The sequence below is a fragment of the Calliphora vicina genome, chromosome 1 (assembly GCF_958450345.1).
Source record: "Calliphora vicina chromosome 1, idCalVici1.1, whole genome shotgun sequence".
Classification (NCBI taxonomy): domain Eukaryota; kingdom Metazoa; phylum Arthropoda; class Insecta; order Diptera; family Calliphoridae; genus Calliphora; species Calliphora vicina.
The window spans coordinates 103,349,158-103,371,553 of NC_088780.1; the positions used below are offsets into that span (position 1 = coordinate 103,349,158).

General features: G+C 30.5%; 2 protein-coding genes across 3 annotated transcripts; both read right to left on the reverse strand.

Annotated features, from left to right (window-relative positions):
- Positions 1–7,459: 7,459 nt before the first annotated feature.
- Abi (tyrosine kinase Abl) lies at positions 7,460–16,571 on the reverse strand. 2 transcript variants are annotated; one of them, XM_065515324.1, is made up of 6 exons: positions 16,430–16,571; positions 15,385–15,773; positions 14,671–15,314; positions 14,481–14,547; positions 10,682–10,875; positions 7,460–10,616 (listed from the first exon to the last, which is right to left on the reverse strand). In XM_065515324.1, the coding sequence occupies exons 2-6, from the start codon at positions 15,723–15,725 to the stop codon at positions 10,453–10,455; spliced, it is 1,410 nt and encodes a 469-aa protein (XP_065371396.1). In that variant the 5' UTR covers positions 15,726–15,773; positions 16,430–16,571; the 3' UTR covers positions 7,460–10,452. The 2 variants fall into 2 exon arrangements, with proteins under 2 accessions (XP_065371396.1, XP_065371395.1); XM_065515323.1 differs by having other exon boundaries at positions 14,481–14,568.
- A 2,049-nt stretch (positions 16,572–18,620) lies between these two features.
- Positions 18,621–21,383, reverse strand: LOC135963470 (putative leucine-rich repeat-containing protein DDB_G0290503). Its single transcript, XM_065515325.1, has 2 exons — positions 19,401–21,383; positions 18,621–19,331 (listed from the first exon to the last, which is right to left on the reverse strand). Exons 1-2 carry the CDS (start codon positions 21,234–21,236, stop codon positions 18,864–18,866), a joined length of 2,304 nt encoding a protein of 767 aa, XP_065371397.1. The 5' UTR covers positions 21,237–21,383; the 3' UTR covers positions 18,621–18,863.
- Positions 21,384–22,396: the final 1,013 nt, after the last annotated feature.

Sequence of the window (22,396 nt, forward strand, 5' to 3'; positions counted from 1 at the left end):
AACGCACAATAAAAACAAAATAATTTTAGAAACATAACAAAAAATTTATTTATTTCCTATTTACATGCTTTAATTCAGGGAAAAACTATTTTTTAATTTCTTTAGTAAATGAAACAAAAGATATTTATTGTAAACACTAGCAAACTATTTAGACACTATTTACTAATTTATATAGAAAATTACAATATTTTATTACAATAAACATGCATGCCAATAACTTTAGTTTAAAATCGACAAAATTCGCATGAAACTAATAGAAATCATAAACAAAATTTAAAAAAATCACTAAAGACCATACCCAGATATAAAAGTTTTATGGATTATTAATGGCTAACTAAATATTATTCGTATATTTTCCATGATTCGTAATAAAAATTAAATAAACATTGATTGTACTGCAAATTTACAATTAATAAATATTTAATAGGGAGATACTGAAAATTATACAATATTTAAGATGCATAAATGAAAAAAGGATTATTATGTGTGATCGCTTATATTTATACGATTCATCTTCTTGAGAAGGGTATATATAAGTTTGTCATTCCGTTTGTAATTTCCACAATATAATTTTCCGACCCTATAAAGTAAATATATTCTGGATCCTTATAGATAGCGGAGTAAATTAAGCCATGTCTGTCTGTCTGTTGAAATCAACATTCCGAAGCCCCCAAATAACTCCACGATTCATACATCAATATCTCCGGAATTCTTCCGGCTGGGTTGATATTTAAAATCGAGAAAATCGGTCCACAAATGGCTGAGACCTATATCTGGATTACTAAGTCATTAATATAGACAATATGGATATCTAATTATATATATTTCAAAGACCTTTGCAACGACGTATATAAGACCATAGTAAAACCATCGGAAAAATATTTTGTAACCCGAATTTTTTTCGCCAAAAGTTTGTTTTCCGCTAAATATAAACAAACATTTTTTTTAAATTAAAAAAAAATTATAAAATTTAAAAATTAAATTTTTTTACCAAAAATGAAACAACTGGAAAAATATTTTTTTTACCTAAAAATATTTACAATTTTTATTTTGAAGTATAATTTGGTGAAGGGTATATAAGATTCGGCACAGCCGAATATAGCTCTCTAACTTGTTTTAATCAAAAATCGATATTTCGTATGAATATACACTGAAACATAACGTTTCAGTCACATTTCCTTTAACATTTTGGACGAGGATATGACCTGGGATACATTTCCTGTTTTGTATTAATTATTTTTTTACAACAGCCCAATACCTTTCCACATGCCGAAGATCTGAACAGTTGGGTGGTTTTGCCTCCTTTTGGCAATATTGTTTGAATACCACCGCTTTGGCCATGATGCCAAATCGGTCCAGAAATATGAAAGCCCTCTGCGCTGTTTTAAGAAATTTAAAAGCCGTTTTTGTAGACACTCCGTAATATACATATATTTTTCTGTGTTTATCGTGTCTGATTGTCTTCTTTTGCCACAACTGCAAATGGCTTGTCACACAAGAAACTTCTTGAGGAATTTTATTTGTTTTTTTTTTTTGTCCTGTATTATTCTTCTACATAACCTGTTCCATCAGACACATACAAATCTTGAACCGGAAGTCGTGAAAAGTCTGCCAGTACATAAATTTCATCATCCATCACACAACATGTGTATTTTTTTATAAACTTTGACCTGAATTTTTTCGCTCGTTCTTTTGCTTCTATGTAAGTTATTTAACGCACTGTGATCTGGAACTTTCTGAAATTTATACGACATCAACCCAGCATTAGCTATGGCTCTGCACACAAAATAATCAGATAATTTAACTTTATGAGGTGCTTTTCTGATAGAAATGTTCGGTGCTCTTCGAAAGAGTTGTTCGACCTCTTTTGTCTTATCAATATCTGTTAGACCTTTTTTTTTTCTTTCTAATCCAGATTTCCATTCAGTGTTCCAAGTATTCCTTTTACTATTTAATGACATTGCAAACAGTGTATTGTCTGGTTGTATTTTTGCCCATCAATTTATCTCAAAGGATGCGGAAGATTATTTACTGGATCCAACGCCAATACCGATGCTACGGCGCAACATACAAAAAACGTGAACAATCGACCAAAATTATGTGAAGCTGCATGTAAACGTCTAAAGCTCTATATGGAGCAAGGCATGACCATCGATGAAGCAAGAATAATGTGCCTAAAGCCGATGAAGGAAGTTAGTAGCTAACTGCGTGACCTTAAAATCACCAGGAAAGAATCCCCCTAAAAGAGTAGCTAATGCAACTGCAGATGGTATTCATTCTACTAAAAGGGGGTAATCCCATCAGACTTTCCGAGGACAATATGGTCCGATGACAAGCTAAAGCTTATACAAGTAGCAGTCATGGACAAAATTGTTGAGTTGAAAAAGGGCTCTATAAAACCACAATTTGCAGGCTGCACTTTAAACTGTAAAGGGAACGATTCAGCACAGTGTGGTTTACTGTGTAAAGGTTGTATCGGAAGATGAGGTACCAAGGGCGGAAATATTTGTAGGATATTTTATTGAGGCTCCTGAAATACCCAGCAGCAAGATTATATCTCTTATGGAAGGCTGATAACCTGATGGTAGAGTTCTGGAAGGTCCTGAACAGGGTCAACAAGGATAGTATTGTTGAAATAACATCAATAAAAAGAGGATTAGCTATGGTAGCAGCCCACGAAGTTCTGCATCCACATGGTTGCAGAATAATGCCGATCAAGTGTGGTTTACTGATTGTTCCCAACAGGCTAACGGTGACACTGGGGCTGCTATTTAAGTGTCCAATTTTCAAAGGGGTATCCCAATGGATATATTTTCATCAATATTTCAGGCGAAGATTTACGGCATCCTTATATGCTCCACTGAATGTTTAAGAAGGAGATTAAGGAATACTAGGATTTGTGTTATGCCGGATAGCCAGGCTGCTCTTAGAGCCTTATCATCATATGAAGTGAGGTATGGTGTTGTTATGGGCTGCTGGAATGAATTTGATGCTCGTAATGAACTCACAGTGTGCTGGGTACCTGGCCATAAAGATCACGCTGGCAATGAACGCGCAGATTGTCTTGCCAACAGGGGCGCCCAACGCTCGTTTATAGGTCCTGAAGCGTTCTTTGGCATCCCACGATAGACGTGGATTCCAGTCGTTGATTTCGCTCGGAAAGGGTGGCTTGAGAATACGTACTGGACTATTCACCGGACATTGTGGTTTAAAATATCACCAATTTATTTTAGGTAATGTAGAGAATAAACAGTGCAAGTTGTGTGAACTTCATGCCGAAACCTCTGAACATGTTCTATGCGACTGCCCAATGATGGCAATGTGCACAACTAAAGGGCCTTTATGGACATGGGGGACGTAATTGATTTCTCACCAAATAGAATAGTTGGCTTCATACGTAGCCTAAATCTGTTGAGTTGAAAAATCTAAGGCTGCACAATATAATAAATTGCTAATAATAAATTTCTGTATATTGTAGATAATTTTTTTTTAGTTTAATAGAAACTTTGGTATATTTACTTTGTAATAACTTTGTAACAATGTTTAATTTATTAATCATATTTCTGTATAATTAACAGAACCCACAATTTGTCGATAAATAAAATTGTTGAAAAAAAATATTAATTTTGTTTAGACATATAAATATAAATCATAAATTGTACGATTTGCTGTGATACCATTTTAGCGCATTTTTTTGCCAAACAAACAACAAATTTTTAATTTATCTAAGCTTTAAATTCGATGGAAATTTAGTTGCAAAAATACTATGAGAAATTTATTATATTTTACACTCTATATAATAAATGATCTATTTTTAATATTTACTAATGTTACATAGATATTTTCTCAGCAATACATGTATTTTTTGAATAAATAAAAATAAAATGTAACAATCCAGCATAAACTTGGTAATGACGTGCAATTACAGAATAGCATACTTTTCAGCAGTTAAGCAAGTAGCCAATGTATCCTTTATAGACAGTAATTGTCACTAATGTCCTATCACTTGGCTGACTCCAATTTATATATTTTTGGTCATTTGGCATGTATGTGGTCTTTGCAGTGCAAAGAGAAGACAATTGGTTACCTTATACATCCCCGGTAATCTAGCGGGAAGACAATTGTCACTTAAGTGTCTCTAAGTAATCTTTAACGTTTTGTGAGTAATTCGTAAAACTGGTATTATACAAATTGTGTTGATATAATTCTCATAGAGTTTATTTTTATTTTTGCTTAAGTATACTGATATCCCATGTAACATAGCGTGATGTCAATAGTCACTTTATTGTATATTAGTAACCTATAGTGAAGTCACTTTAAACGTGTATTTTGTACTCCAGAAGCAATCTATTGGAGAGTTGCCGAAGGAAGGTTTGTTTACAAGCAATCGTTTATTGGACTGTCTATCTATTTGAGGTCAATTAGCCCAAATTAGTCAAAAATAACTTGTTATGTATCTGATCAAGTTACCAGTTAGCAAGCTAGTAAGGTAACTGACGCTATTTAACCAGTATGTGAATCCAATGCGTTGATTATCTACTATGGACCACCTGTTAGACAGTCACATTGTAATCAAAAAGGTACATGCACGTGTTAAAACTTCATTGAAGTAACTAATTCCAACCCTAAGTGATAGGTAAAATCACTAATTCGGGAATGTCTCCTAGACTAATGTGCTGTTTATACCCTACACCACCATAGTGCGTTTGTGCAGATGTTTGTAAAGCCCAAAAATATTAGTCTAACACCCACCTTTAAGTATACCGATCGACTTAGAATCACTTTCTGACTGTCCATGTAAACCTTGTGCGCAATATTTCGATCAAATTTGGTACATATTATTTTTTCGGCCCAAGGACCTAGCCTATTGAAACTGGCTGAAATCGGTCCATTATTTTACCTAGCTCCCATACAAAAGTCCTTCCAAAATTGGACTTTATCGGTCATAAATGTTTAATTTATATATGTATATCCACTTTCATACAGACATAAATCACATTACCCAATTTCATGGTGATCGGTCCATAATTGGTCATAGCTCCCATATAAGGCCCACTTCCGAAAATCACTCAAAAATATAAATTGTTGAAATTTTAAAAGAAAAATGTTTTTGCTCTTTTACTTAATGTAGGGTATTATATGGTCGGGCTTGACGGACCATACTTTCTTACTTGTTTTCTATAGCGAACGAGTGTTTTGAGTGGACGTTTTACATGTATTTTGTTTTTGTTACAATAACAAAACACATGTTAAATTTCCACTCAAAGTACTCGTTCGCTATAGAAAAACAGCACGTAATTGTAATTTAAAAGAATCAATACAATATTCATTTAGTTAAAGATACTCAAAATAACTTGAAAACTGAATGATTTTCATAGAAAAAATTGAGAATAGTTTTCCTGAATCAGGCTCTTAAACTTCACTATACATATATTTAACAAAGTACAAAACGTGATAATCTTAAAAGTTATACATAAATGAAAAATGTAGAAAGATCAACTTGGAATAACCAGCGATAATACAGCGATTTTAGAGAAATGCCAAAAATTGATTTTTAATTTAAAAAAAATCAAATATCTTAAATCGTTAATAACTTCGTAAATACTGTGATTTCAGAAAAAAAGTTCAATCTGTGATCACTCGTTATTTATACCAAGTATAAAAAAAGTCCTTAGTTTATCTGATGCAGAAACACGAAAGGAAAGCAATTTTCATATTTTTGTATAAAAATCACCAGTTTTTTAATAATTTTTGACTGTTTTTCATACAAAAATTTTAAAGTTGTTTTTCTTCCGTGTTTCTGAATCTGGCCTTAAATTATTTTAAATCGTTAATAACTTCGTACATACTGTGATTAAGTTCAATCTGTGATCATTCATATTTTATACCAAAAATCTAAGTATATTTAGTATAAAAATATCTTTAATCGTTAATAACTTCGTAAATACTGTGATTTTAGGGAAAATAAGTTCAATCTGTGATCACTCATATTTGTAGCTTTATCTGTGATCACTCTCATTTTATACCAAAAATTTATTTTAATTAAACAAAAAAAGCAAATAAATAACTTCGTAAATATTGTGATTTCAAGGAAAATAAGTCCACCCTGTGATCACTCTAAATCTGTGATCAAGCTAAAAATTGATTTTTAATATAAAAAAATCAAATATTTTAAATCGATAATAACTTTGTAAATACTGCGATTTTGAGGGGAAATAAGCTCAATCTGTGATGACTAGGGCGCGGATTTATATGCAAATGCATGTATTTTCTCGAACGTCCAAATACCATGTAGACTAATTATCTATCCGAATCACACATTTTGCTGTAAAATGGCATCAATTTGTTAGGGCATATTTTATTGATAATGCATATTTTGTTATATTTTACTTCAAAATACATATTTATATGCATATTATACCAATTTTTAATAAAAATATTATTTTTTGTCGTCAATGGGCAATATATTGGCTCAACAAAAAGATTTTTTCGAATTTGTTATGGAACTAGCATCAAATGATGTCGACTATCTATTTTCGACATCGAGAAACTGGCGGTAAGTCTCCTATATCAGGAATTAAAATTGAAATTTCATTAATAATAACAAAAGCATTCATATTTGTTTTCATTGTAATTTCGATTTGTAAGAGATTTCGTTACAGAAAGATTTTGTAAATTCACATACGCAGTTTCCGCACTTCATAGTAATTTATTACGAAATGAAAATTAATGTTGGATGCTACATTACAGCACGATCAACATTTTAATGATTTTATGACGTTTAACAAATATTAATCCCAAGATATATCGAATTCACAGAAGATCAATTATAATATTGTTGTTAGTATAATTAAAAGAATCCTAACTGCTGGGAACTCTGTTGTGTATGTATGTAGTTTTTGGTCATTGAGCGAACCACATATAAGTGCATATTTTATATATTTTTAGGTCATATTTTGATTTTTTTGAAAGCTTATTTTAGGCGCATATTTTCCAATAATAAATGCATGAAAATCCGCCCTTAGTGATGACTAATATTTTATACCAAAAACCAATCCGACATAGGGGGTAATTCTTGGTCATTTTTATTTATTCTTCTTTACAGTCTAAAAAGGTAGATCAGAACAATGGGAGTTTCGACGTATTTAGATCATAACTTTTTATAGATAATTTGCAGGCAAATATTATTTTTTAAAAATCCTTTCATAAAAATCCTATGATTGTTGTATTGAATCGAACAGAATTTGCTAGTCTAGTTATTGTATAAATTCACTTACCAATATATGATGATTATGATTGATGATTATATGTGAAATATCTTGAATAAAAAATTGTTTTTATTTATGAATCTTGAAATTTTGTTAATCTTGATTGTTAGTTTTTCTTGAATTGTTTGACTTGATTGAAGAAATTAAAAGTTTTATTTACCTGTGAATGTAAAATGAATGGAAATTAAACATTTATGTATATCAATTTTATTATTTATATTATTATGAAGCATCATAATAGAATATAATTTTTATTAACTATGTATTTGTTGGTTTTTGTTTAATTTATGTTAATGTGTATAAAAGTAAAGTATAATTATTATAAAGGCAAATAAAAAAAGACCAACAATTGTTGTTTAACTAATAAAGATGGTAATTTTGATAACCTGCCCTATTCATTAAATCGATCCCTTTTAGATCACAAAATTTTTGTTCAAAAAAATGCATATTTTTAATCATTGAAGCTATAATAAAAACAACTTTCATTAATTTTTCGACCCAAAATTATTTGAATTTGAATATGTAAGTAAAATAAATATTGTGGCTTCGTTTTTCAGAATAAGGCTATGTCTGTTGTAAAATTCGGTTAGGAAATATACGCATTATTGAATTAGTCCATCTTTTTACATATTTAAAGCCATACAAAATTAATAATAACTAAGAACATAATTGAAATAGCCTACTGTTTACTAATAAAAAGTTTATAAAGAAGAAATGCAAATGTTTGTAATAAGAAACAAATGCAAGTTTGCATATAATGAACGTACTTTTGCATAAGATGAATTAATATCAAGCTAAACATAAAATTACTTATTTCTTTTAAATAGCCAACATTTTATTGTGAGTTTAATCAGCAGTTTGCTGTCCTAAAACCGCTTTAACAATATTTTATAGAGTTAAAACCTTTGAAAACGCGTTAAGAAGGGTTTCAGAAATGTTGTATCATCGAATCGTTTTCTATAAAAAAAACTCATCACTGAGAGGTATTCTGAAGAAATTTATCTTCGAAAAGTTGTATCCATAAAAAAACTCATATTCGATATGTTTACCACGAAGAAAATTTATCTTCGAAATATTCTCTCCATAGAACATTAATCTTAGCAAAGCCATCTCATCGAAAATTTTGCGAAATTTTTTAATAGATCAGATATTTGAAAAATGTTCAATAGAAAGCAAATCTTCGAAAAGTTGTCAATAGAAAACAGATGTTCGAATTTTTATAGAAAACTTATCTTCGAAAATTTTTATATTTTCTTTGAAATGTTCAATGAAAGCAAATCTTTGAAATCTATTTTATAGAAAAAAATATTCGGAAAGCTGTCAATACAAAACTGATTTTCGAAAATTTTTTTTTATAGAAAACTTATCTTCGAAATTTTTTCTATTTTCTTCGAAATTTTCAATGAAAGCAAATCTATATAAAACTGATCTTCAAAAATTAATCAATTGACAGCTGATCTTCGAAAAGTCTTTTATAAAAAACTAATAATTTTCTATTCAATACTGATCATCAAAGTTTTCTATAGAAAACTGATAATCGAAAAGTTTTCTACAGAAAAATGTTCAATAGAAAGCAAAAAGTCTTTTATAGAATACAAATCTTCGATAAGTTGACAATAGAAAACTGATCATCGAAAAGTTTTTTTATAGAAAACTGATCATCGAAAAGTTTTTTTGTAGAAAACTGATCATCGAAAAGTTTTTTTGTAGAAACCTGATCATCGAAAAGTTTTCTATAGAAACCTGATCTTTGAAAAGTTTGCTATAAAGTTTGCTATAGAGAATTGATCTTTAAAAAGTTTTCAATAGAAAAGTTTTCTACAGAATGTGATCTACTATAGAAAAGCGATCTTTAAAAAGTTTTCTATAGAAAAATTATCTTTAAAAAGTTTTCTATAGAAAACTGATCTTCAAAAGGTTTTCTATAGAACTAATCGTCTAAAAGTTGTCTATACAAAACTGATCTTTGAAGAGTTTTCTATCCAAAACTGATCTTCCAAGTTTTCTATACAAAACTGATCTTCAAAAAGTTTTCTATAGAAAACTGATCATCAAAAAGTTGTCTATACAAAACTGATCTACAAAAAGTTTTCTATACAAAACAGATCTTCGAAAATTTTTCCATAGAAATCTGATCATCGAAAAGTTTTCTATAATGAACTGATCTTTAAATAGTTTTCTAAAGAAAATTGATCTTCAAAACGTTATCTATAGATAGCTGATTGTTGAAAAGTTTTTCCACAGAAAACGATTTATATAGAAAACAGCTCATCACATATTGCTTGATACAGTACATACAGTAATTAAACAGAGAATAATATTTCTAAACCCTTTTTATATGAAACATTTTGTTGGTAAATTTTTGGTTTTCGTTAATATAAAACCTCCCTACAAAAGTACGTTCTTCTAATAGATTTGTAAATAAACTATATTTGAGCAAAAAAAAAAAAGTTTATAAACTTGTGGTTGTGTTATTTTTATATGAAGCCTAGTATTATTTTGTTTTTATCATATAATTATATCATTTATAGTAATGATTCGTTTGTTTCATTTATTTTTTTTTAATTTGTCGTTATAATTTTATAAAGATAAATGGACTTAATCATGTATGTGTGTAAGTAATTAGCTATGGGAATAGAAAGAGACAGTTGTATGTTTTTGTAAATAAAAAAAAACCTAATAATCTGTAATTATTTTACGGTATTTTTACTCACGTAGAAAAGGTTTTGTTTATCAAAATTGTTTTATGCCTAAAAGACAACATCATTTTTTAAACTAGATTTCTCTGTTGTTAATGTTGCTGCTAATTTTTTTTCATTTAATTTTTATATATTTTTATTTTTTATACCAGAGGATAAATGTACGTACTTAATTTTCAATGTTACTTTTGTGTAATACTAAACATTCTCATATTCATTGTGTTATAAAAAGGCCTATAAATTTATGAATGTTAACAAAATACTATTAATATGTTTGTATTACCATTATTGTGTTTTGTATGAAATACTTGGAAAGAATAATTTTGTGTTGCTGTTGTGTCTGTTTCACTTATTGTAATTATTTTATATATATTTGTTTTAAGAAATGCTGTTTGATTTTTACTGAATATGAAGTAAATTCTTGTCTTTGTGATTAATTATGTTCTGTAAACAAGTATTGTGTGGCAGTTGTTGTTGTGTTTAGTTTAAACACAAGGTTCCACATAATTGCCAGGGAATAAACCAGTTACGCCATCCATAACACCCTCCCACCAGCCATCATCGTTCTTCTTTAGAACATATAATACTGAACTCTCCTGAAAACTAAGTTCATCATCTTTGTCAGCATAATAATCATAAATGGCCACCACTGGAAAGCAGAAAAATAATAAGTAATGAAATCAATTCAATAATATGCTTACAATTGTAAATTACCTTTTTCTATATAGTTTTTGGGCACCCATCCTGGCAAATTTTGATCATCGGGCACTATGGGAGCTAATTGTCCCTGACCAGCTGAATTGCGTGGCCGTCCAAAATCATGATGCTCTTCCTCTGGTGGTGGTGGTGGCGGCAAGGGTGGTGATTGTGAGCCGGGTCTAGCAAAGTTCAAGCTAAAATGATTTCGGCTAAAAAGAATAGGTTTTATTCAAAAAATATGTATTTAAATTCTTAAACAAAATAATAAAAGTAATGGTTAAATAGTTTATAACTTTCACCTTAGTATGTAATGAAATAGTTTTATTTTTTTTTAATTATTTCTACAGAAAAACACCACCCATCGTTCTTTGGAAAGTTCTTAGAAAAGTGACCTTTGAAAAGTTGTTAATAGAAAACTGATATTCGAAAAGTTTTATTCTATAAGAAACTGGGGTGTTATTATGTAACTTCTTTCGAAAAGAAATTCGTTCGAATCTGTATGCTTTATACATTGTATTTCGAAAGTATTTCTTTTCGAATCGAATTATCTTTGAAAATTAATCTATAGAGAACAGAACAGAAAAATTGTCTATAGAAAGTGATCTTCGAAAAGTTTCCTATAAAATATTGATATTTGAAACGTTTTCTATATAAAAGTGATCTTTGAAATATTTTCTATATAAATGTAATTTTCTAAAAGTGAAAGGGGAAAGTGGAATGGAAAAGGGTACTCTGTTTCATGTACATGAAGTATTTGTTGAGTATGTCATCCACATTTATTAGTTCTTATTAGTTCTGTACAGAAATGTCAAAAACTGAAAAGCAAAAACTTCAATGTGTGGACACGAATGCAGTTTCAAAGACAATTTAAAAATGTTTTGCTGCAAATGTTTCACAGTGTTTCATCGAAAAGTTTTGTATAAGAAACTAATAATCGTTAGGTTTTCTATGAGCATCTGATTTTTGAAAAGTTTTCCATAGAAAACAGAAAGTGATCTTCAGAAAGTATTCTAAAGAGAACTATTTGAAAAGTATTATATAGAACATAGTCCCGCAAATAGGCATTAAATTTGTGTGCATGCATGGGTAAACAATAAAATATCCGCAACAACATCAAGCAACTGATTGAAATATTTGTATGTTTACTCTCTATAGTTTACATTCGGGTTGTGTACGTGTAAATTGACGAAAATCTTCGTATTCTGGACAATACTAGCGAGGAACTATGATATAGAATAATGATATTTGAAAAGTTTTCTATAGAAAACTCATCTTTGAAAAAGTTTTATATAGAAAAACTCTCATGTTTTGAAAAGTTCTCTATAAAAAAAAATAATATTCGGAAAGGTTATCCATAAAAACCCTCTTCGCAAAGTTTTTTAATAGTAAAACTCTCCTCGCCAAGCAGTAACCCAAAAAAAACTGGTCGAACGGTTTTGTATGGAAAACGAGTTGAAAACATTAGTTGCTCAAAACTTTCATGAAATACATTTTTAGAAAAACCTATTTCTGTAAATTTGATATTGTTATCATGATATATGTCATATATCGTTGGAATATCTTTCGTTTGATACATATATTGTCCAAGAAAAAAACACAGTTTCCAAGATATATACCAAAGATATAGTCAACTTTGGAACTTTGGTAATTGTTTTTATACTCACAATGAAAAACTCGGAAGTGATTTGAAAACTGTCACTAAAACCGACCTAAGCTAAAAAAAATTAATTAAACAAATTGTTTGAGTAACTGAACACAACTTAAAATCCACAAATTTAAATGAACTGATTATAATAACTGATTTCTTATATTTAATTATTTTTGTAAAACGCTAAACCAATGCTTATTTAAATGAGAACAATTCAGTCGAACATTAGAACAACAAATTATTAGTGAAGCTATTTATATGTTCATAATTGTTTAACCTTAACCTTTAATTAAGCATGTTATTTATGTACATATGTATCTGTAATATAATGATTGTAATACATGTAAATATATACGAGCCCTAACCACTATTAATTCGTACACCAAGAATTTTTTGACAAATCAACATTCAAAACAGCATATTTTAGAAAATATTGTTGGCTGTACCTCAAAAGTTATATTTTCTGAAAAGTTGTTTTATTTTCTTTAAATTTATAAAGAAAAATCTGTACATATTGAGGTAAATATTTTAAAAACACAAACTAAAGCTAAAATTCATTATTTTTATAAAAATTATTTGGCCACTATTAATTCGTACAGTGTATAAATTTATCATAAAGTAGCACCAACAACTAGATCATGTCAAAAAATTAAAATATACCGTTATAATAAGAATAAAGAAATGTCAAAGAACAAAAAACATAAATTTTGTATCTTCTTTTCATTAAATTGTAACTATTTCTTAACAATGGCACGTGGTAAGCCAGTTTGCGAAGAAATGGGAATTCTAATTGTTAATAAATTCAAATCGGCAAACAGAGGGCGGGTCTCCAAAATTACGTCTCGCGACAAAAGAGCTTTAGCGGCTATAATCAAACAAAATCGTCGTAGCACAGTTAGAGACATAGCATCAAAGTCGTTTGAAACGATCGGAAAACCTGTAAAACGTGAATGGACGCGTTTGCAAATGAAAAATATAGGTTATGGTTTTTATAAAGTAAGTTTAACATTCACTCGGTGTCGTTAAAAATAATTTCATGACATTTGTTTATTTAGGCCAAAGAAAAGCCCTTACTTACAGCACTTCAAATGAAGAAACGTTTATTATGGGTAAAAGAAAAGCGTTCTTGGGTTCAAAGGCAATGGGACACCATTATTTTTAGCGACGAATCTAAGTTTGACGTATGTGTCGGTGATGCTAGAAAAAGGGTAATTCGTAAAAGCACAGAGGTATATAATAAAGAATGCTTAAAGCGCACTGTTAAATTCCCAGCTAGTCTTATGGTGTGGGGATACATGTTCTCAAAGGGTGTTGGCCAGCTTCACTTCATTGATGGAATAGTAAATGCAGAAAAATATATTAAAATATTACAAGAAAATCTCCTCCCATCAGTACCAAAACTAGCCGACTGTGGCGAATATATATTACAACAAGATGGTGCATCTTCCCATACAGCAAAAACAACAAAAAAATGGCTGCAAGAAAATGGTATAGAGGTCTTGGATTGGCCCTCATCTAGCCCAGACCTCAACCCCATAGAAAATCTCTGGGCCATCATGAAAAGGAAGCTGCGAAATGACCCACAGCGTACTGTTAGCGCATTGAAAGACAAAATCCAGGAAATATGGGACTCAATAACCCCTGAGGAGTGCAAAAATTTAATAATAACAATGCCAAAACGAATAGATGCTGTTTTAAAAAGCAAGGGAGGCGTAACACAGTTTTAAATATCAAAAGTAACCACTGTACGAATTAATAGTGGTCAAATATTTTTTATAAAAATAATGAATTTTAGCTTTAGTTTTTGTTTTTAAAATATTTACCTCAATATGTACAGATTTTTTTTTTAAATTTAAAAATAATAAAACAACTTTTCAGAAAATATAACTTTTGATAATAATAAAATGATATTTTCTAAAATATGCAGTTTTGAATGTTGAATTGTCAAAAAATTCTTGGTGTACGAATTAATAGTGGTTAGGGCTCGTATTAGAACCATTAAAGCTAACACCTTTTAAATTCATTTAAAACCCAAAACCTGTAACTTTAAATCAGTTTAATATTTCTTTACCTGTTGCCATTTCTGCAGCATTGTAAAAAAAAAATCCAGAAAAAATTTAATAAAAACACACATTATATTAATTTAAAAAAATATTATCAACTTACCTATTATGATTACGCCCCAAAGTATGCATGCCAATGTGACTCTGTTCAGTGATCTCATGTTGGGAAACTGTCAAGGGAGAAGGTGGTGCTGTACACATGAAATAATACAAATATAAAAAAGTTCATCATGTCAATTACTATTAATTGAGCATATCTGACAGATTTAAAATGACCAGTTTTTCATACTTACGTGGCATACTATTGCGATCATCGTATGTAGTGGGTGGTGGTGGTGGCAAAGATTGCATCATACCAGCTGATGGTAAATTAACATGTGTTGCGATTTGTTGACTTGGCGGCATTGGTAGAGCACTGTAACCAGCAGCACGTTCATTGTTAACAGAACTACCACCCAAACCGGTACTACTAACACCCGTGGCCGTAGTACTGGAAGAGGCCGAAGACAAACGTTTCGGATGACCAATTGGATAGTTGGGTGCATAGTGTGAAGGTACTTGTGGTGGATTGACCACCGGTGGTGTACGATATTCACGTGAACTTTTGCCCAATGTTCCGGTATTACTAACGGATTTGCCCAGAGTGCCAGTGTTGCCGCCACGTGACATCTGAGGTGGTGTGGGTGGTTTGGTGGTGGGTGGCGGTCCCACAACAGAGGGTTGGGCCAACGATTGAACCGATCCATGTGAAGAGCCACGATGCTGTTGTTTGGGATTACGGTTCATTTGATTTGTATTGATACTGTGGCCAATATCATCCAAAATCGAATAATCAATTGCTTTGCGCACATATTTAATGGGTTTTTCCGGATTGATTGGAGCAACAATTTTGAATTGACGAGTGCTAACTTTATTGGCGGTAAGCACACCAATTTCTCTGGAATTTAGCAAAACAAATATATAATTAGTAGGTGATTAGGAAGATTTTATAATAAAAGAAAAACTACCTTCTTGCCACCTTCTCCTTGTGAATCTGAACCGTTTGGGCTATATGATTCATTTGTGACTCCATTTCGCTTAGCTGCTGAGCCTGCAACTCCAACAGCTGCATGTAACTGTAGGCCAGCGTATTGATTTGATAAGCAACACTGGCCAACGATTGTGTGGTATAGTTTTTGGTGGCCTCTAAGGCGGCCTTCTTGTTATCGGCTCTATAGTAAGTATCCTCACAATAGTCAGCCACCCTCTCCAGGTTGGTGTAACTGTCGCGTAGACTTTGGCGTCCATCGGGAATTTCAGTGCGTATTAGTGATGCTAATTCGTCCATTATATTCTCACCCATGACCATAACACTATCACTAGGGATTTTGAATGCTTTTGTTTACTACTAGCAGGCCTAAAAATAAAAAACAAATACCCACGCATACACATAAAATAATCAGTTGTATTTATCTATTTAAAATAAATTTATTACAACATAAACAAACACAATAAGTCCAAAGACAAAAAACGGAAACAAACAATTCTTAATAATTGTCGCTGCCTTGGGCGGTGACTAAGAACAGAAGCTTCGCAGTCATCATATAGTCCATACAAAAACAACACAGAATAGTGTACATTTAAGAGAATATAGGCTAAATCAGGGATGGCAAATGAAATATAAAAATTGTACCATCCAGTCTTAGAATTTTTCGTTTATAATTGCACTAATGTTTCAAGTAGAAAAAACACTTTTAAATAAATGATATTAAATTTTAACTACATAATTTAAAATCATGATTTAAAATTTGTTTGCTAGGAAAGAATAATTTTTAAATTGTACCAAATAATTCATTGGTGTACCATTGTACTTTTCCGAATCGAATTCTGCCAAAAAAAAAAGTACAATTGTATCAACATTGCCATCCCTGGGATAAATTTTTAGCAGCAGCGCTCTGCCAACGCAGGGGTGCTACCACACACAGAGCTGAGAAAAATGTTTTTGAAAACTAATTTTTCACATTTTCTCGTTAAAATTTCACAATCAATTTAATGTTTTCCGATAAAACTCACTTTATACAATTGGTTTTCGCACTTTTCCGTATAAATTTTTAATTATTTACTAAATTATTTGTGCAAAAATTTAGGAAACCTTATTTTTCACATTTTCAACGTAGCAATTTCTTAAATGACATCTGCCTGTCGCTAGCAGAACTCATAGTCTATGAAAATAATGACGGCGTTATAGAGAATGTTAAATACAGCTCTGTATTGTTAAAGTTATTGGTGCTGAACGGCATTATCGTTGTCGGTATAGCAGTTTTTTATATTTTTCAATTGAATATTTTTTGATTAAAAAATAAAAAAAACGTCTTAAAAATATTAAAAAGCATAGTATTTCCAGAATTGTAAACGACATAACTTTTTGAAGGAATTCTCATTTGTTTAACTTTTCTACAGAAAAATATCTGGGTAGCAAATAGGGTTTATAAATACGACTGTAAATGGTAGCGTTTTTTAATTTGAAAAACATCAATTACAAAATTAATTTTCATTGATATTCTTTGTATTATTACAGAGTAATTATAATAAATGAACTTAAACCAAATTAAAAATTTACTTTCAAATTATATAATAATGAAAATATGCGCTTTTTAAAACCTATAAATTCGGTTACTATTAGCTATATGTATATTAAAATACACATTTTATTTAGAAAATTAAATATGTAATATCTTCAAAAGAACTCCTTAATTTTATATGATGAACTAATATTTTGTTTTATTCTATAAAATATTCAAATGTACACACATGGACAAAAGTTATCGTCATATCACTTATTTTTCGTTCGATGAACTACCACGTTCAGAAAAAAGTCAGAAAAAATTAATCATAAATAGTCCTTCATTTTACGACACATTTATTTAATTTTAGTAAAAACTAAATTTGCAAAATGTTTATATACTACTAAATAAATAGCTAAAATCAAATGTAGGTTGCATTTAGTGGGGACAAAAGTGTTCGTCACTTCACTTGTTAGTGATATTTTAAACGCTTTTATAAGTAGGCTTGTTTGTCAAATTCAAAATTAGTCTTCTAACTTTTAAGTTTCGTTAGATTGATCGTAAAAAAGAGCTTTAAGTCAAAAATGAGCCAAAAAAGAAAAGAAACATCAATCGAAGAGCGGAAAATTATAATAAATGCCCACAAGCAGCACAAATCAATTAAAGAAATATGCGAATTAGTGGGTCGGCCCCGAACTACCATTTGTAGCATTATAAGTCGCCACAAAAATGATCCGGAGTGTGAGAATCGTCCAAGAAGCGGCAGACCTCAAAAGTTGTCAGTTCGTGAAAAACGTGAAATAATAAAAATTATAAAAAAAGAACCTAAAACACCATCTTCGGAAATTGCAGCAATATTAAAGGAGTCCTCAGGAAACGAGGTACATCCTCGTACTATACGCAGAGCGCTTAATGTGGAGGGTTACAATGCCAGAGTTTGTCGAAAAAAGCCTTTAATAAGCAAGGTGAATCAAGAAAAGCGACTTTCTTTTGCTAAAGAATATTTAAATAAGAAAAACGAGTTTTGGGACAAAGTGATATTTTCTGATGAAAGCAAATTCTGTGTATATCGGTCGGATGGTCGCTCTTTAGTCTGGAGACGGGAAGGAACTGCTCTTCAAGATAAAAATATTCAAACTACAGTCAAACATGGGGGTGCTGGAGTAATGGTATGGGGCTGTATGTCTTCGGGTGGGGTCGGTGAACTTGTGTTCATAGAAAATATAATGGACAAACATGTCTATTTAAATATTTTAAAAGAAAATTTGGCAAAAAGCGCACGTAAACTTGGCATTGAATCAGATTATTATTTCCAGCAAGATAATGATCCGAAGCACACTGCCGATATAGTTCGCTTGTGGATCTTATACAATACCCCTCACACCTTAAAAACGCCTCCTCAGTCACCGGACCTTAATCCGATTGAACACCTTTGGGACCATTTAGACAAACGAATAAGAGAACACCATATAACATCAAAGAATAGACTTAAAGAAGTACTAAAAGAAGAATGGGTAAAAATTGCACCACAAGTTACTAAAAAATTAGTACATTCAATGCAAAACCGTCTACGAGAAGTGATTAAATCGAAAGGAAAGCAAACAAGATATTAACTCTAATGTTTTTTTATGCATAACTGCAATTGACGAACACTTTTGTCCCCATGAAATGCAACTATTTTTTGTTTTTAGTTATTTTTAATCGCCATAATCATTTATTTTAAGTTTTTATTCAATTAAAATGAAATAAATATGTTCTAAAATCATTCCCAGTTCTTAAATTTTGTGTTCGAATATTTTTCTGCACGTGGTGGACCTCCAAACATAAAATATGTTAGGTGACGATCACTTTTGTCCATGTGTGTATATAATTGTGTACAATTTTAAGATGCAACTAAAGCTAAATATCAAAACAGTTTTAAAAAATGATAATAATTAAATGTGTTATTTTCCTAATGATATTTTATCAACTAAATCCTGATTCAATTTAAGCAATAAAATAGTTTCTATATTATCTGAGCTTATATTATTATTACGTTTCATTAGCGTTATTGACCAGGCATGTATTACTCGGTTGATGGTGGCTTGTGTAGCAGGCGCTGCCAAAGCTATTTCCGCTATTTTTGCTAGTATGGGATTTTTATATTTCGCCATTTTCCAATAATCCAAAATATTGGTATTGAAGGGAAGCCTTTCTTCAAATTGCAATGATTCTAGGGCTTCCCTGACCCATTGACAGTCGACATTATTTAAAGTAGCTAAATGATTAGTTGAGATCGTTGCCATATTACTTGTGGCTGCTATATTGTTCTCCAGTTTTGTATAGCGATCGGAGTGTTTTGAACACGAAGTAACGATATTTTCATTTTCCTGTATACGTTTTAATTTATTGAATATTTGCAGTAATTGAGTCTGTTAAAGAAAATATATTTTTATTTCAAGAATTATTTATTGCAAGTCACAAAATATGTATGTACTTACTACTGCCATTTCTTTTTGCTGATCATTCAAGTGCATCGTTGCTATATAACAAAATCGTGGATCCAAATATAAGGCAGCCAAAAATGTGGTATTTTTAAATAAATCTCTTTTACGATTACCCATTGCTTCCAGCAAATACAAAGCCAATTCATTACTAACCGACAACTCTTCCAATTCAATCTCACACAGCAACCATTCCCTGTAGAGATCTCCCATTATAAAGTGATTATTAGATTGTAGCATAAGGGCAATATCGACAATTGGCCTAAAACTTTCTTCAAACTTTGTGGCAAAGTTCCAATCTACTTCTACCAACAATGAACTATTACTTTCGATTTTCTCGCGTACATTTAGTAAAGATTTAATCATATCGTATATGGAAAACCAACTGATGTTGTTGTCAAGCATAGGCAGGGGTTTTATATTTAACTGAGACATTTGCAGGAATAGACTCTTGGCGGAATCTCGACTCTGACTGATATTTTCATTTAACTGTTTTATTATATCACAAGCTACAAAATGTATAGCATGGCCGGGAAATTGTTCACACAAATGTTGACAATATTCACTAGTTAGGGTATGAACATTTGCTTCATCATCTCTTTCTTTTTTTATTGTGGAATTTTCTGTATTATCCTCCTTAAGTTTAAGAGATTCTTTGATATTATTAGCATTGTCTTTTGTTATGGAATATACCCGACTAATATCTATTTTATAAGATTCCAAAGTTTCTAATACCTTTTCCTTTAGATAAGTGGCTAAATGATCATTTTGTAATTCCAGAGCTCTTAGTGTAAATACTTTAATTTCGAAATCTTTAATAAATTGAATGTTTATCAACATTAAATTGCTTTCCTTGTTACTAGCAATGTCAAGTTTAAGATATATTAATCTATTGGCTACAATTTCAGTTATTTTCTGACGTAGTTGACGGTCCATTTTGTCCATGTGTTCACCAATTGTTTGCGAACTATATTGAAGCTTAACATTTTGTTTCGAAGACTCCAGAGCCACTTGAAAAGTGTTTCCTTCTTGAAAATTTCTTAAAGGTATATTGAGTTCTGCTTTTATTTCTACAACACATTTTAACAACTCATCTTGATGACATGAGTCCATTGAAGTCATTTGAACATTATTTATGTACGAATTATAGTTGGTATCTCGTTGTAGTTCCGTATTAGTATTCGGAATTTCATTGTTTTTATCATTTAGTTTAATTTTTTTGTGGGTGGGGTTGTTTTCTGGCAGTTGTTCTTCGATTATTGGTTTATCATTTTGTAGTTTTGATTTATTTTTCCTAGATATTAGTACACCTTCAATTAACGAATTTATTTCTACTTCTTCTTCAGTTGTATTGGCTACTATAACCGTTTTGCTGTTATTTAAAACCTTATCCTGAGAAACACTTTTCGGTTTTAGAGAAATCTCATTAAGTTGAACCTCCTTTGAAGTGTTAGTAATCGTATTGCTGTTGAAACCACTATTTTTCCTGCCTTTTAATGATGTTGGTATAATGTTTGTATTGTCGGGTTTTGCCAAAGCATAGGAGTTTTCGTTTTTATCTATTTTAATAATTAATGATGCAGTTCGCTTGTTTTCATCGGGTGTTAGGGGCAATTTAGCTTCATCTTCCTCTTTATATCTCCTTGATTTTCTCTTCGACCTTTTTTTATTCGAATTTGCATCTAGCTTAATATTGTGTATTTGCTCGTAGTGTCTTTTTATATTTCCCATAACATTTTTTAACTTCTTTTCACAGAGCAAACATTTAGCATAGTTGTTATCATTTAAAATCTTTACCACTTTTTTTGGATCATATATTTTAAAGCGACCCATTGCTGATGCTTCTCCGGATACTACTTAAAAACCACTTTACTTTAATATTTATTTGATTAAATTTGTTGGTAAAGAATTAAATATTTAAAGATAATACTATTTAGACTATTAGCTAGTTCCGGTAAAAAGTTTTTCCATAACTTTTTTATTAGATTGTTTCTTTCAGTATCTTTTTTCTAAAATTTAAACATTTTTATTTAATTTATAAGAATTTGTTGTTTGTTTTGATTGAACAGCTGTTTGACATGTGTCAACTGTACAATGCCGCTAACATTAAACGGGGACATTTTGTCCCAAAACAATTAATGGGGAAAATGTTTAATAACATAATTTCAATTTATGTTTCCAAGATGTCGGACTCTAACACTGCAGCCACACGATCAAGTTTTTCTTGATAGTCTTTTACATATACTGTTTGTCAAAATTTATAAAAATTGAAAGCGGTGACGTAGGCAGCACGCAACTTGAAAACAATTTTAGTACAAATTGGACATAAAAATGTAATCAGCTGTTTTCTTGAATGAAAAATTGAACACCAACTTGAATGTGAAATTGAATGCAAGTTCGTTTCAATTCTTAAAAGTGTGAGTGTATTAGTAAAAAAGTGTGAGTGTATTAAAACTTGAAAGGCAAAACTTGATCGTGTAACCCCCAAGTAACGTTAAATTTTTTTTTTCCATTTTTATGTTTTCTAAAAGCATATAAAATAATAATAAATTGTTTTTTAGCACCAAAAATATATAAATATCGTCTCCCATGGTTCTACCATAAAATGCAAAACAACGTATCATCAAAAAATTCGAATTTATTTTATGCCCCTATTTTGGAGATTTTATGCACCTGGTTTGAAGATTCCAGTAGATCGCAAAATACGCTATCAAAATTACATCGTAGGAAGCTAAGGAGAAGAATGGTTATTTAATTGATTCAGCGCATCTTCGCATCATGTAATAAAAAATACAAGTAAGAGGGCTATATTCGGCTGAGCCAAATCTTATATACGCTTCACCAAATTATACTTCAAAAAATTTTAAAAATTTTTATTTAAACAAAATTTATTTTTTTGCAGTTTTTTTCATTTTTTGGAAAAAAAATTTTGGAATTGTTTTTTTAAATTTAAAAATTTTTTTTTTTTTTTTTTAAATTTTTTTTTTTAATAT

What these genes read in the sequence shown, in the direction of transcription:
- Abi (XM_065515323.1), bottom strand. Translation starts at nt 15,725, where the DNA reads ATGGTCATGGGTGAGAATATAATGGACGAATTAGCATCACTAATACGC. An exon ending in TGATCGCAATAGTATGCCAC is followed by an intron (nt 14,569 to 14,670) that starts GTAAGTATGAAA and finishes TCATGTGTACAG; the next exon opens with CACCACCTTCTCCCTTGACA. An exon ending in TTGGGGCGTAATCATAATAG is followed by an intron (nt 10,876 to 14,480) that starts GTAAGTTGATAA and finishes TATTCTTTTTAG; the next exon opens with CCGAAATCATTTTAGCTTGA.
- LOC135963470 (XM_065515325.1), bottom strand. Translation starts at nt 21,236, where the DNA reads ATGGGTCGCTTTAAAATATATGATCCAAAAAAAGTGGTAAAGATTTTA. An exon ending in AGCAAAAAGAAATGGCAGTA is followed by an intron (nt 19,332 to 19,400) that starts GTAAGTACATAC and finishes TTTCTTTAACAG; the next exon opens with ACTCAATTACTGCAAATATT.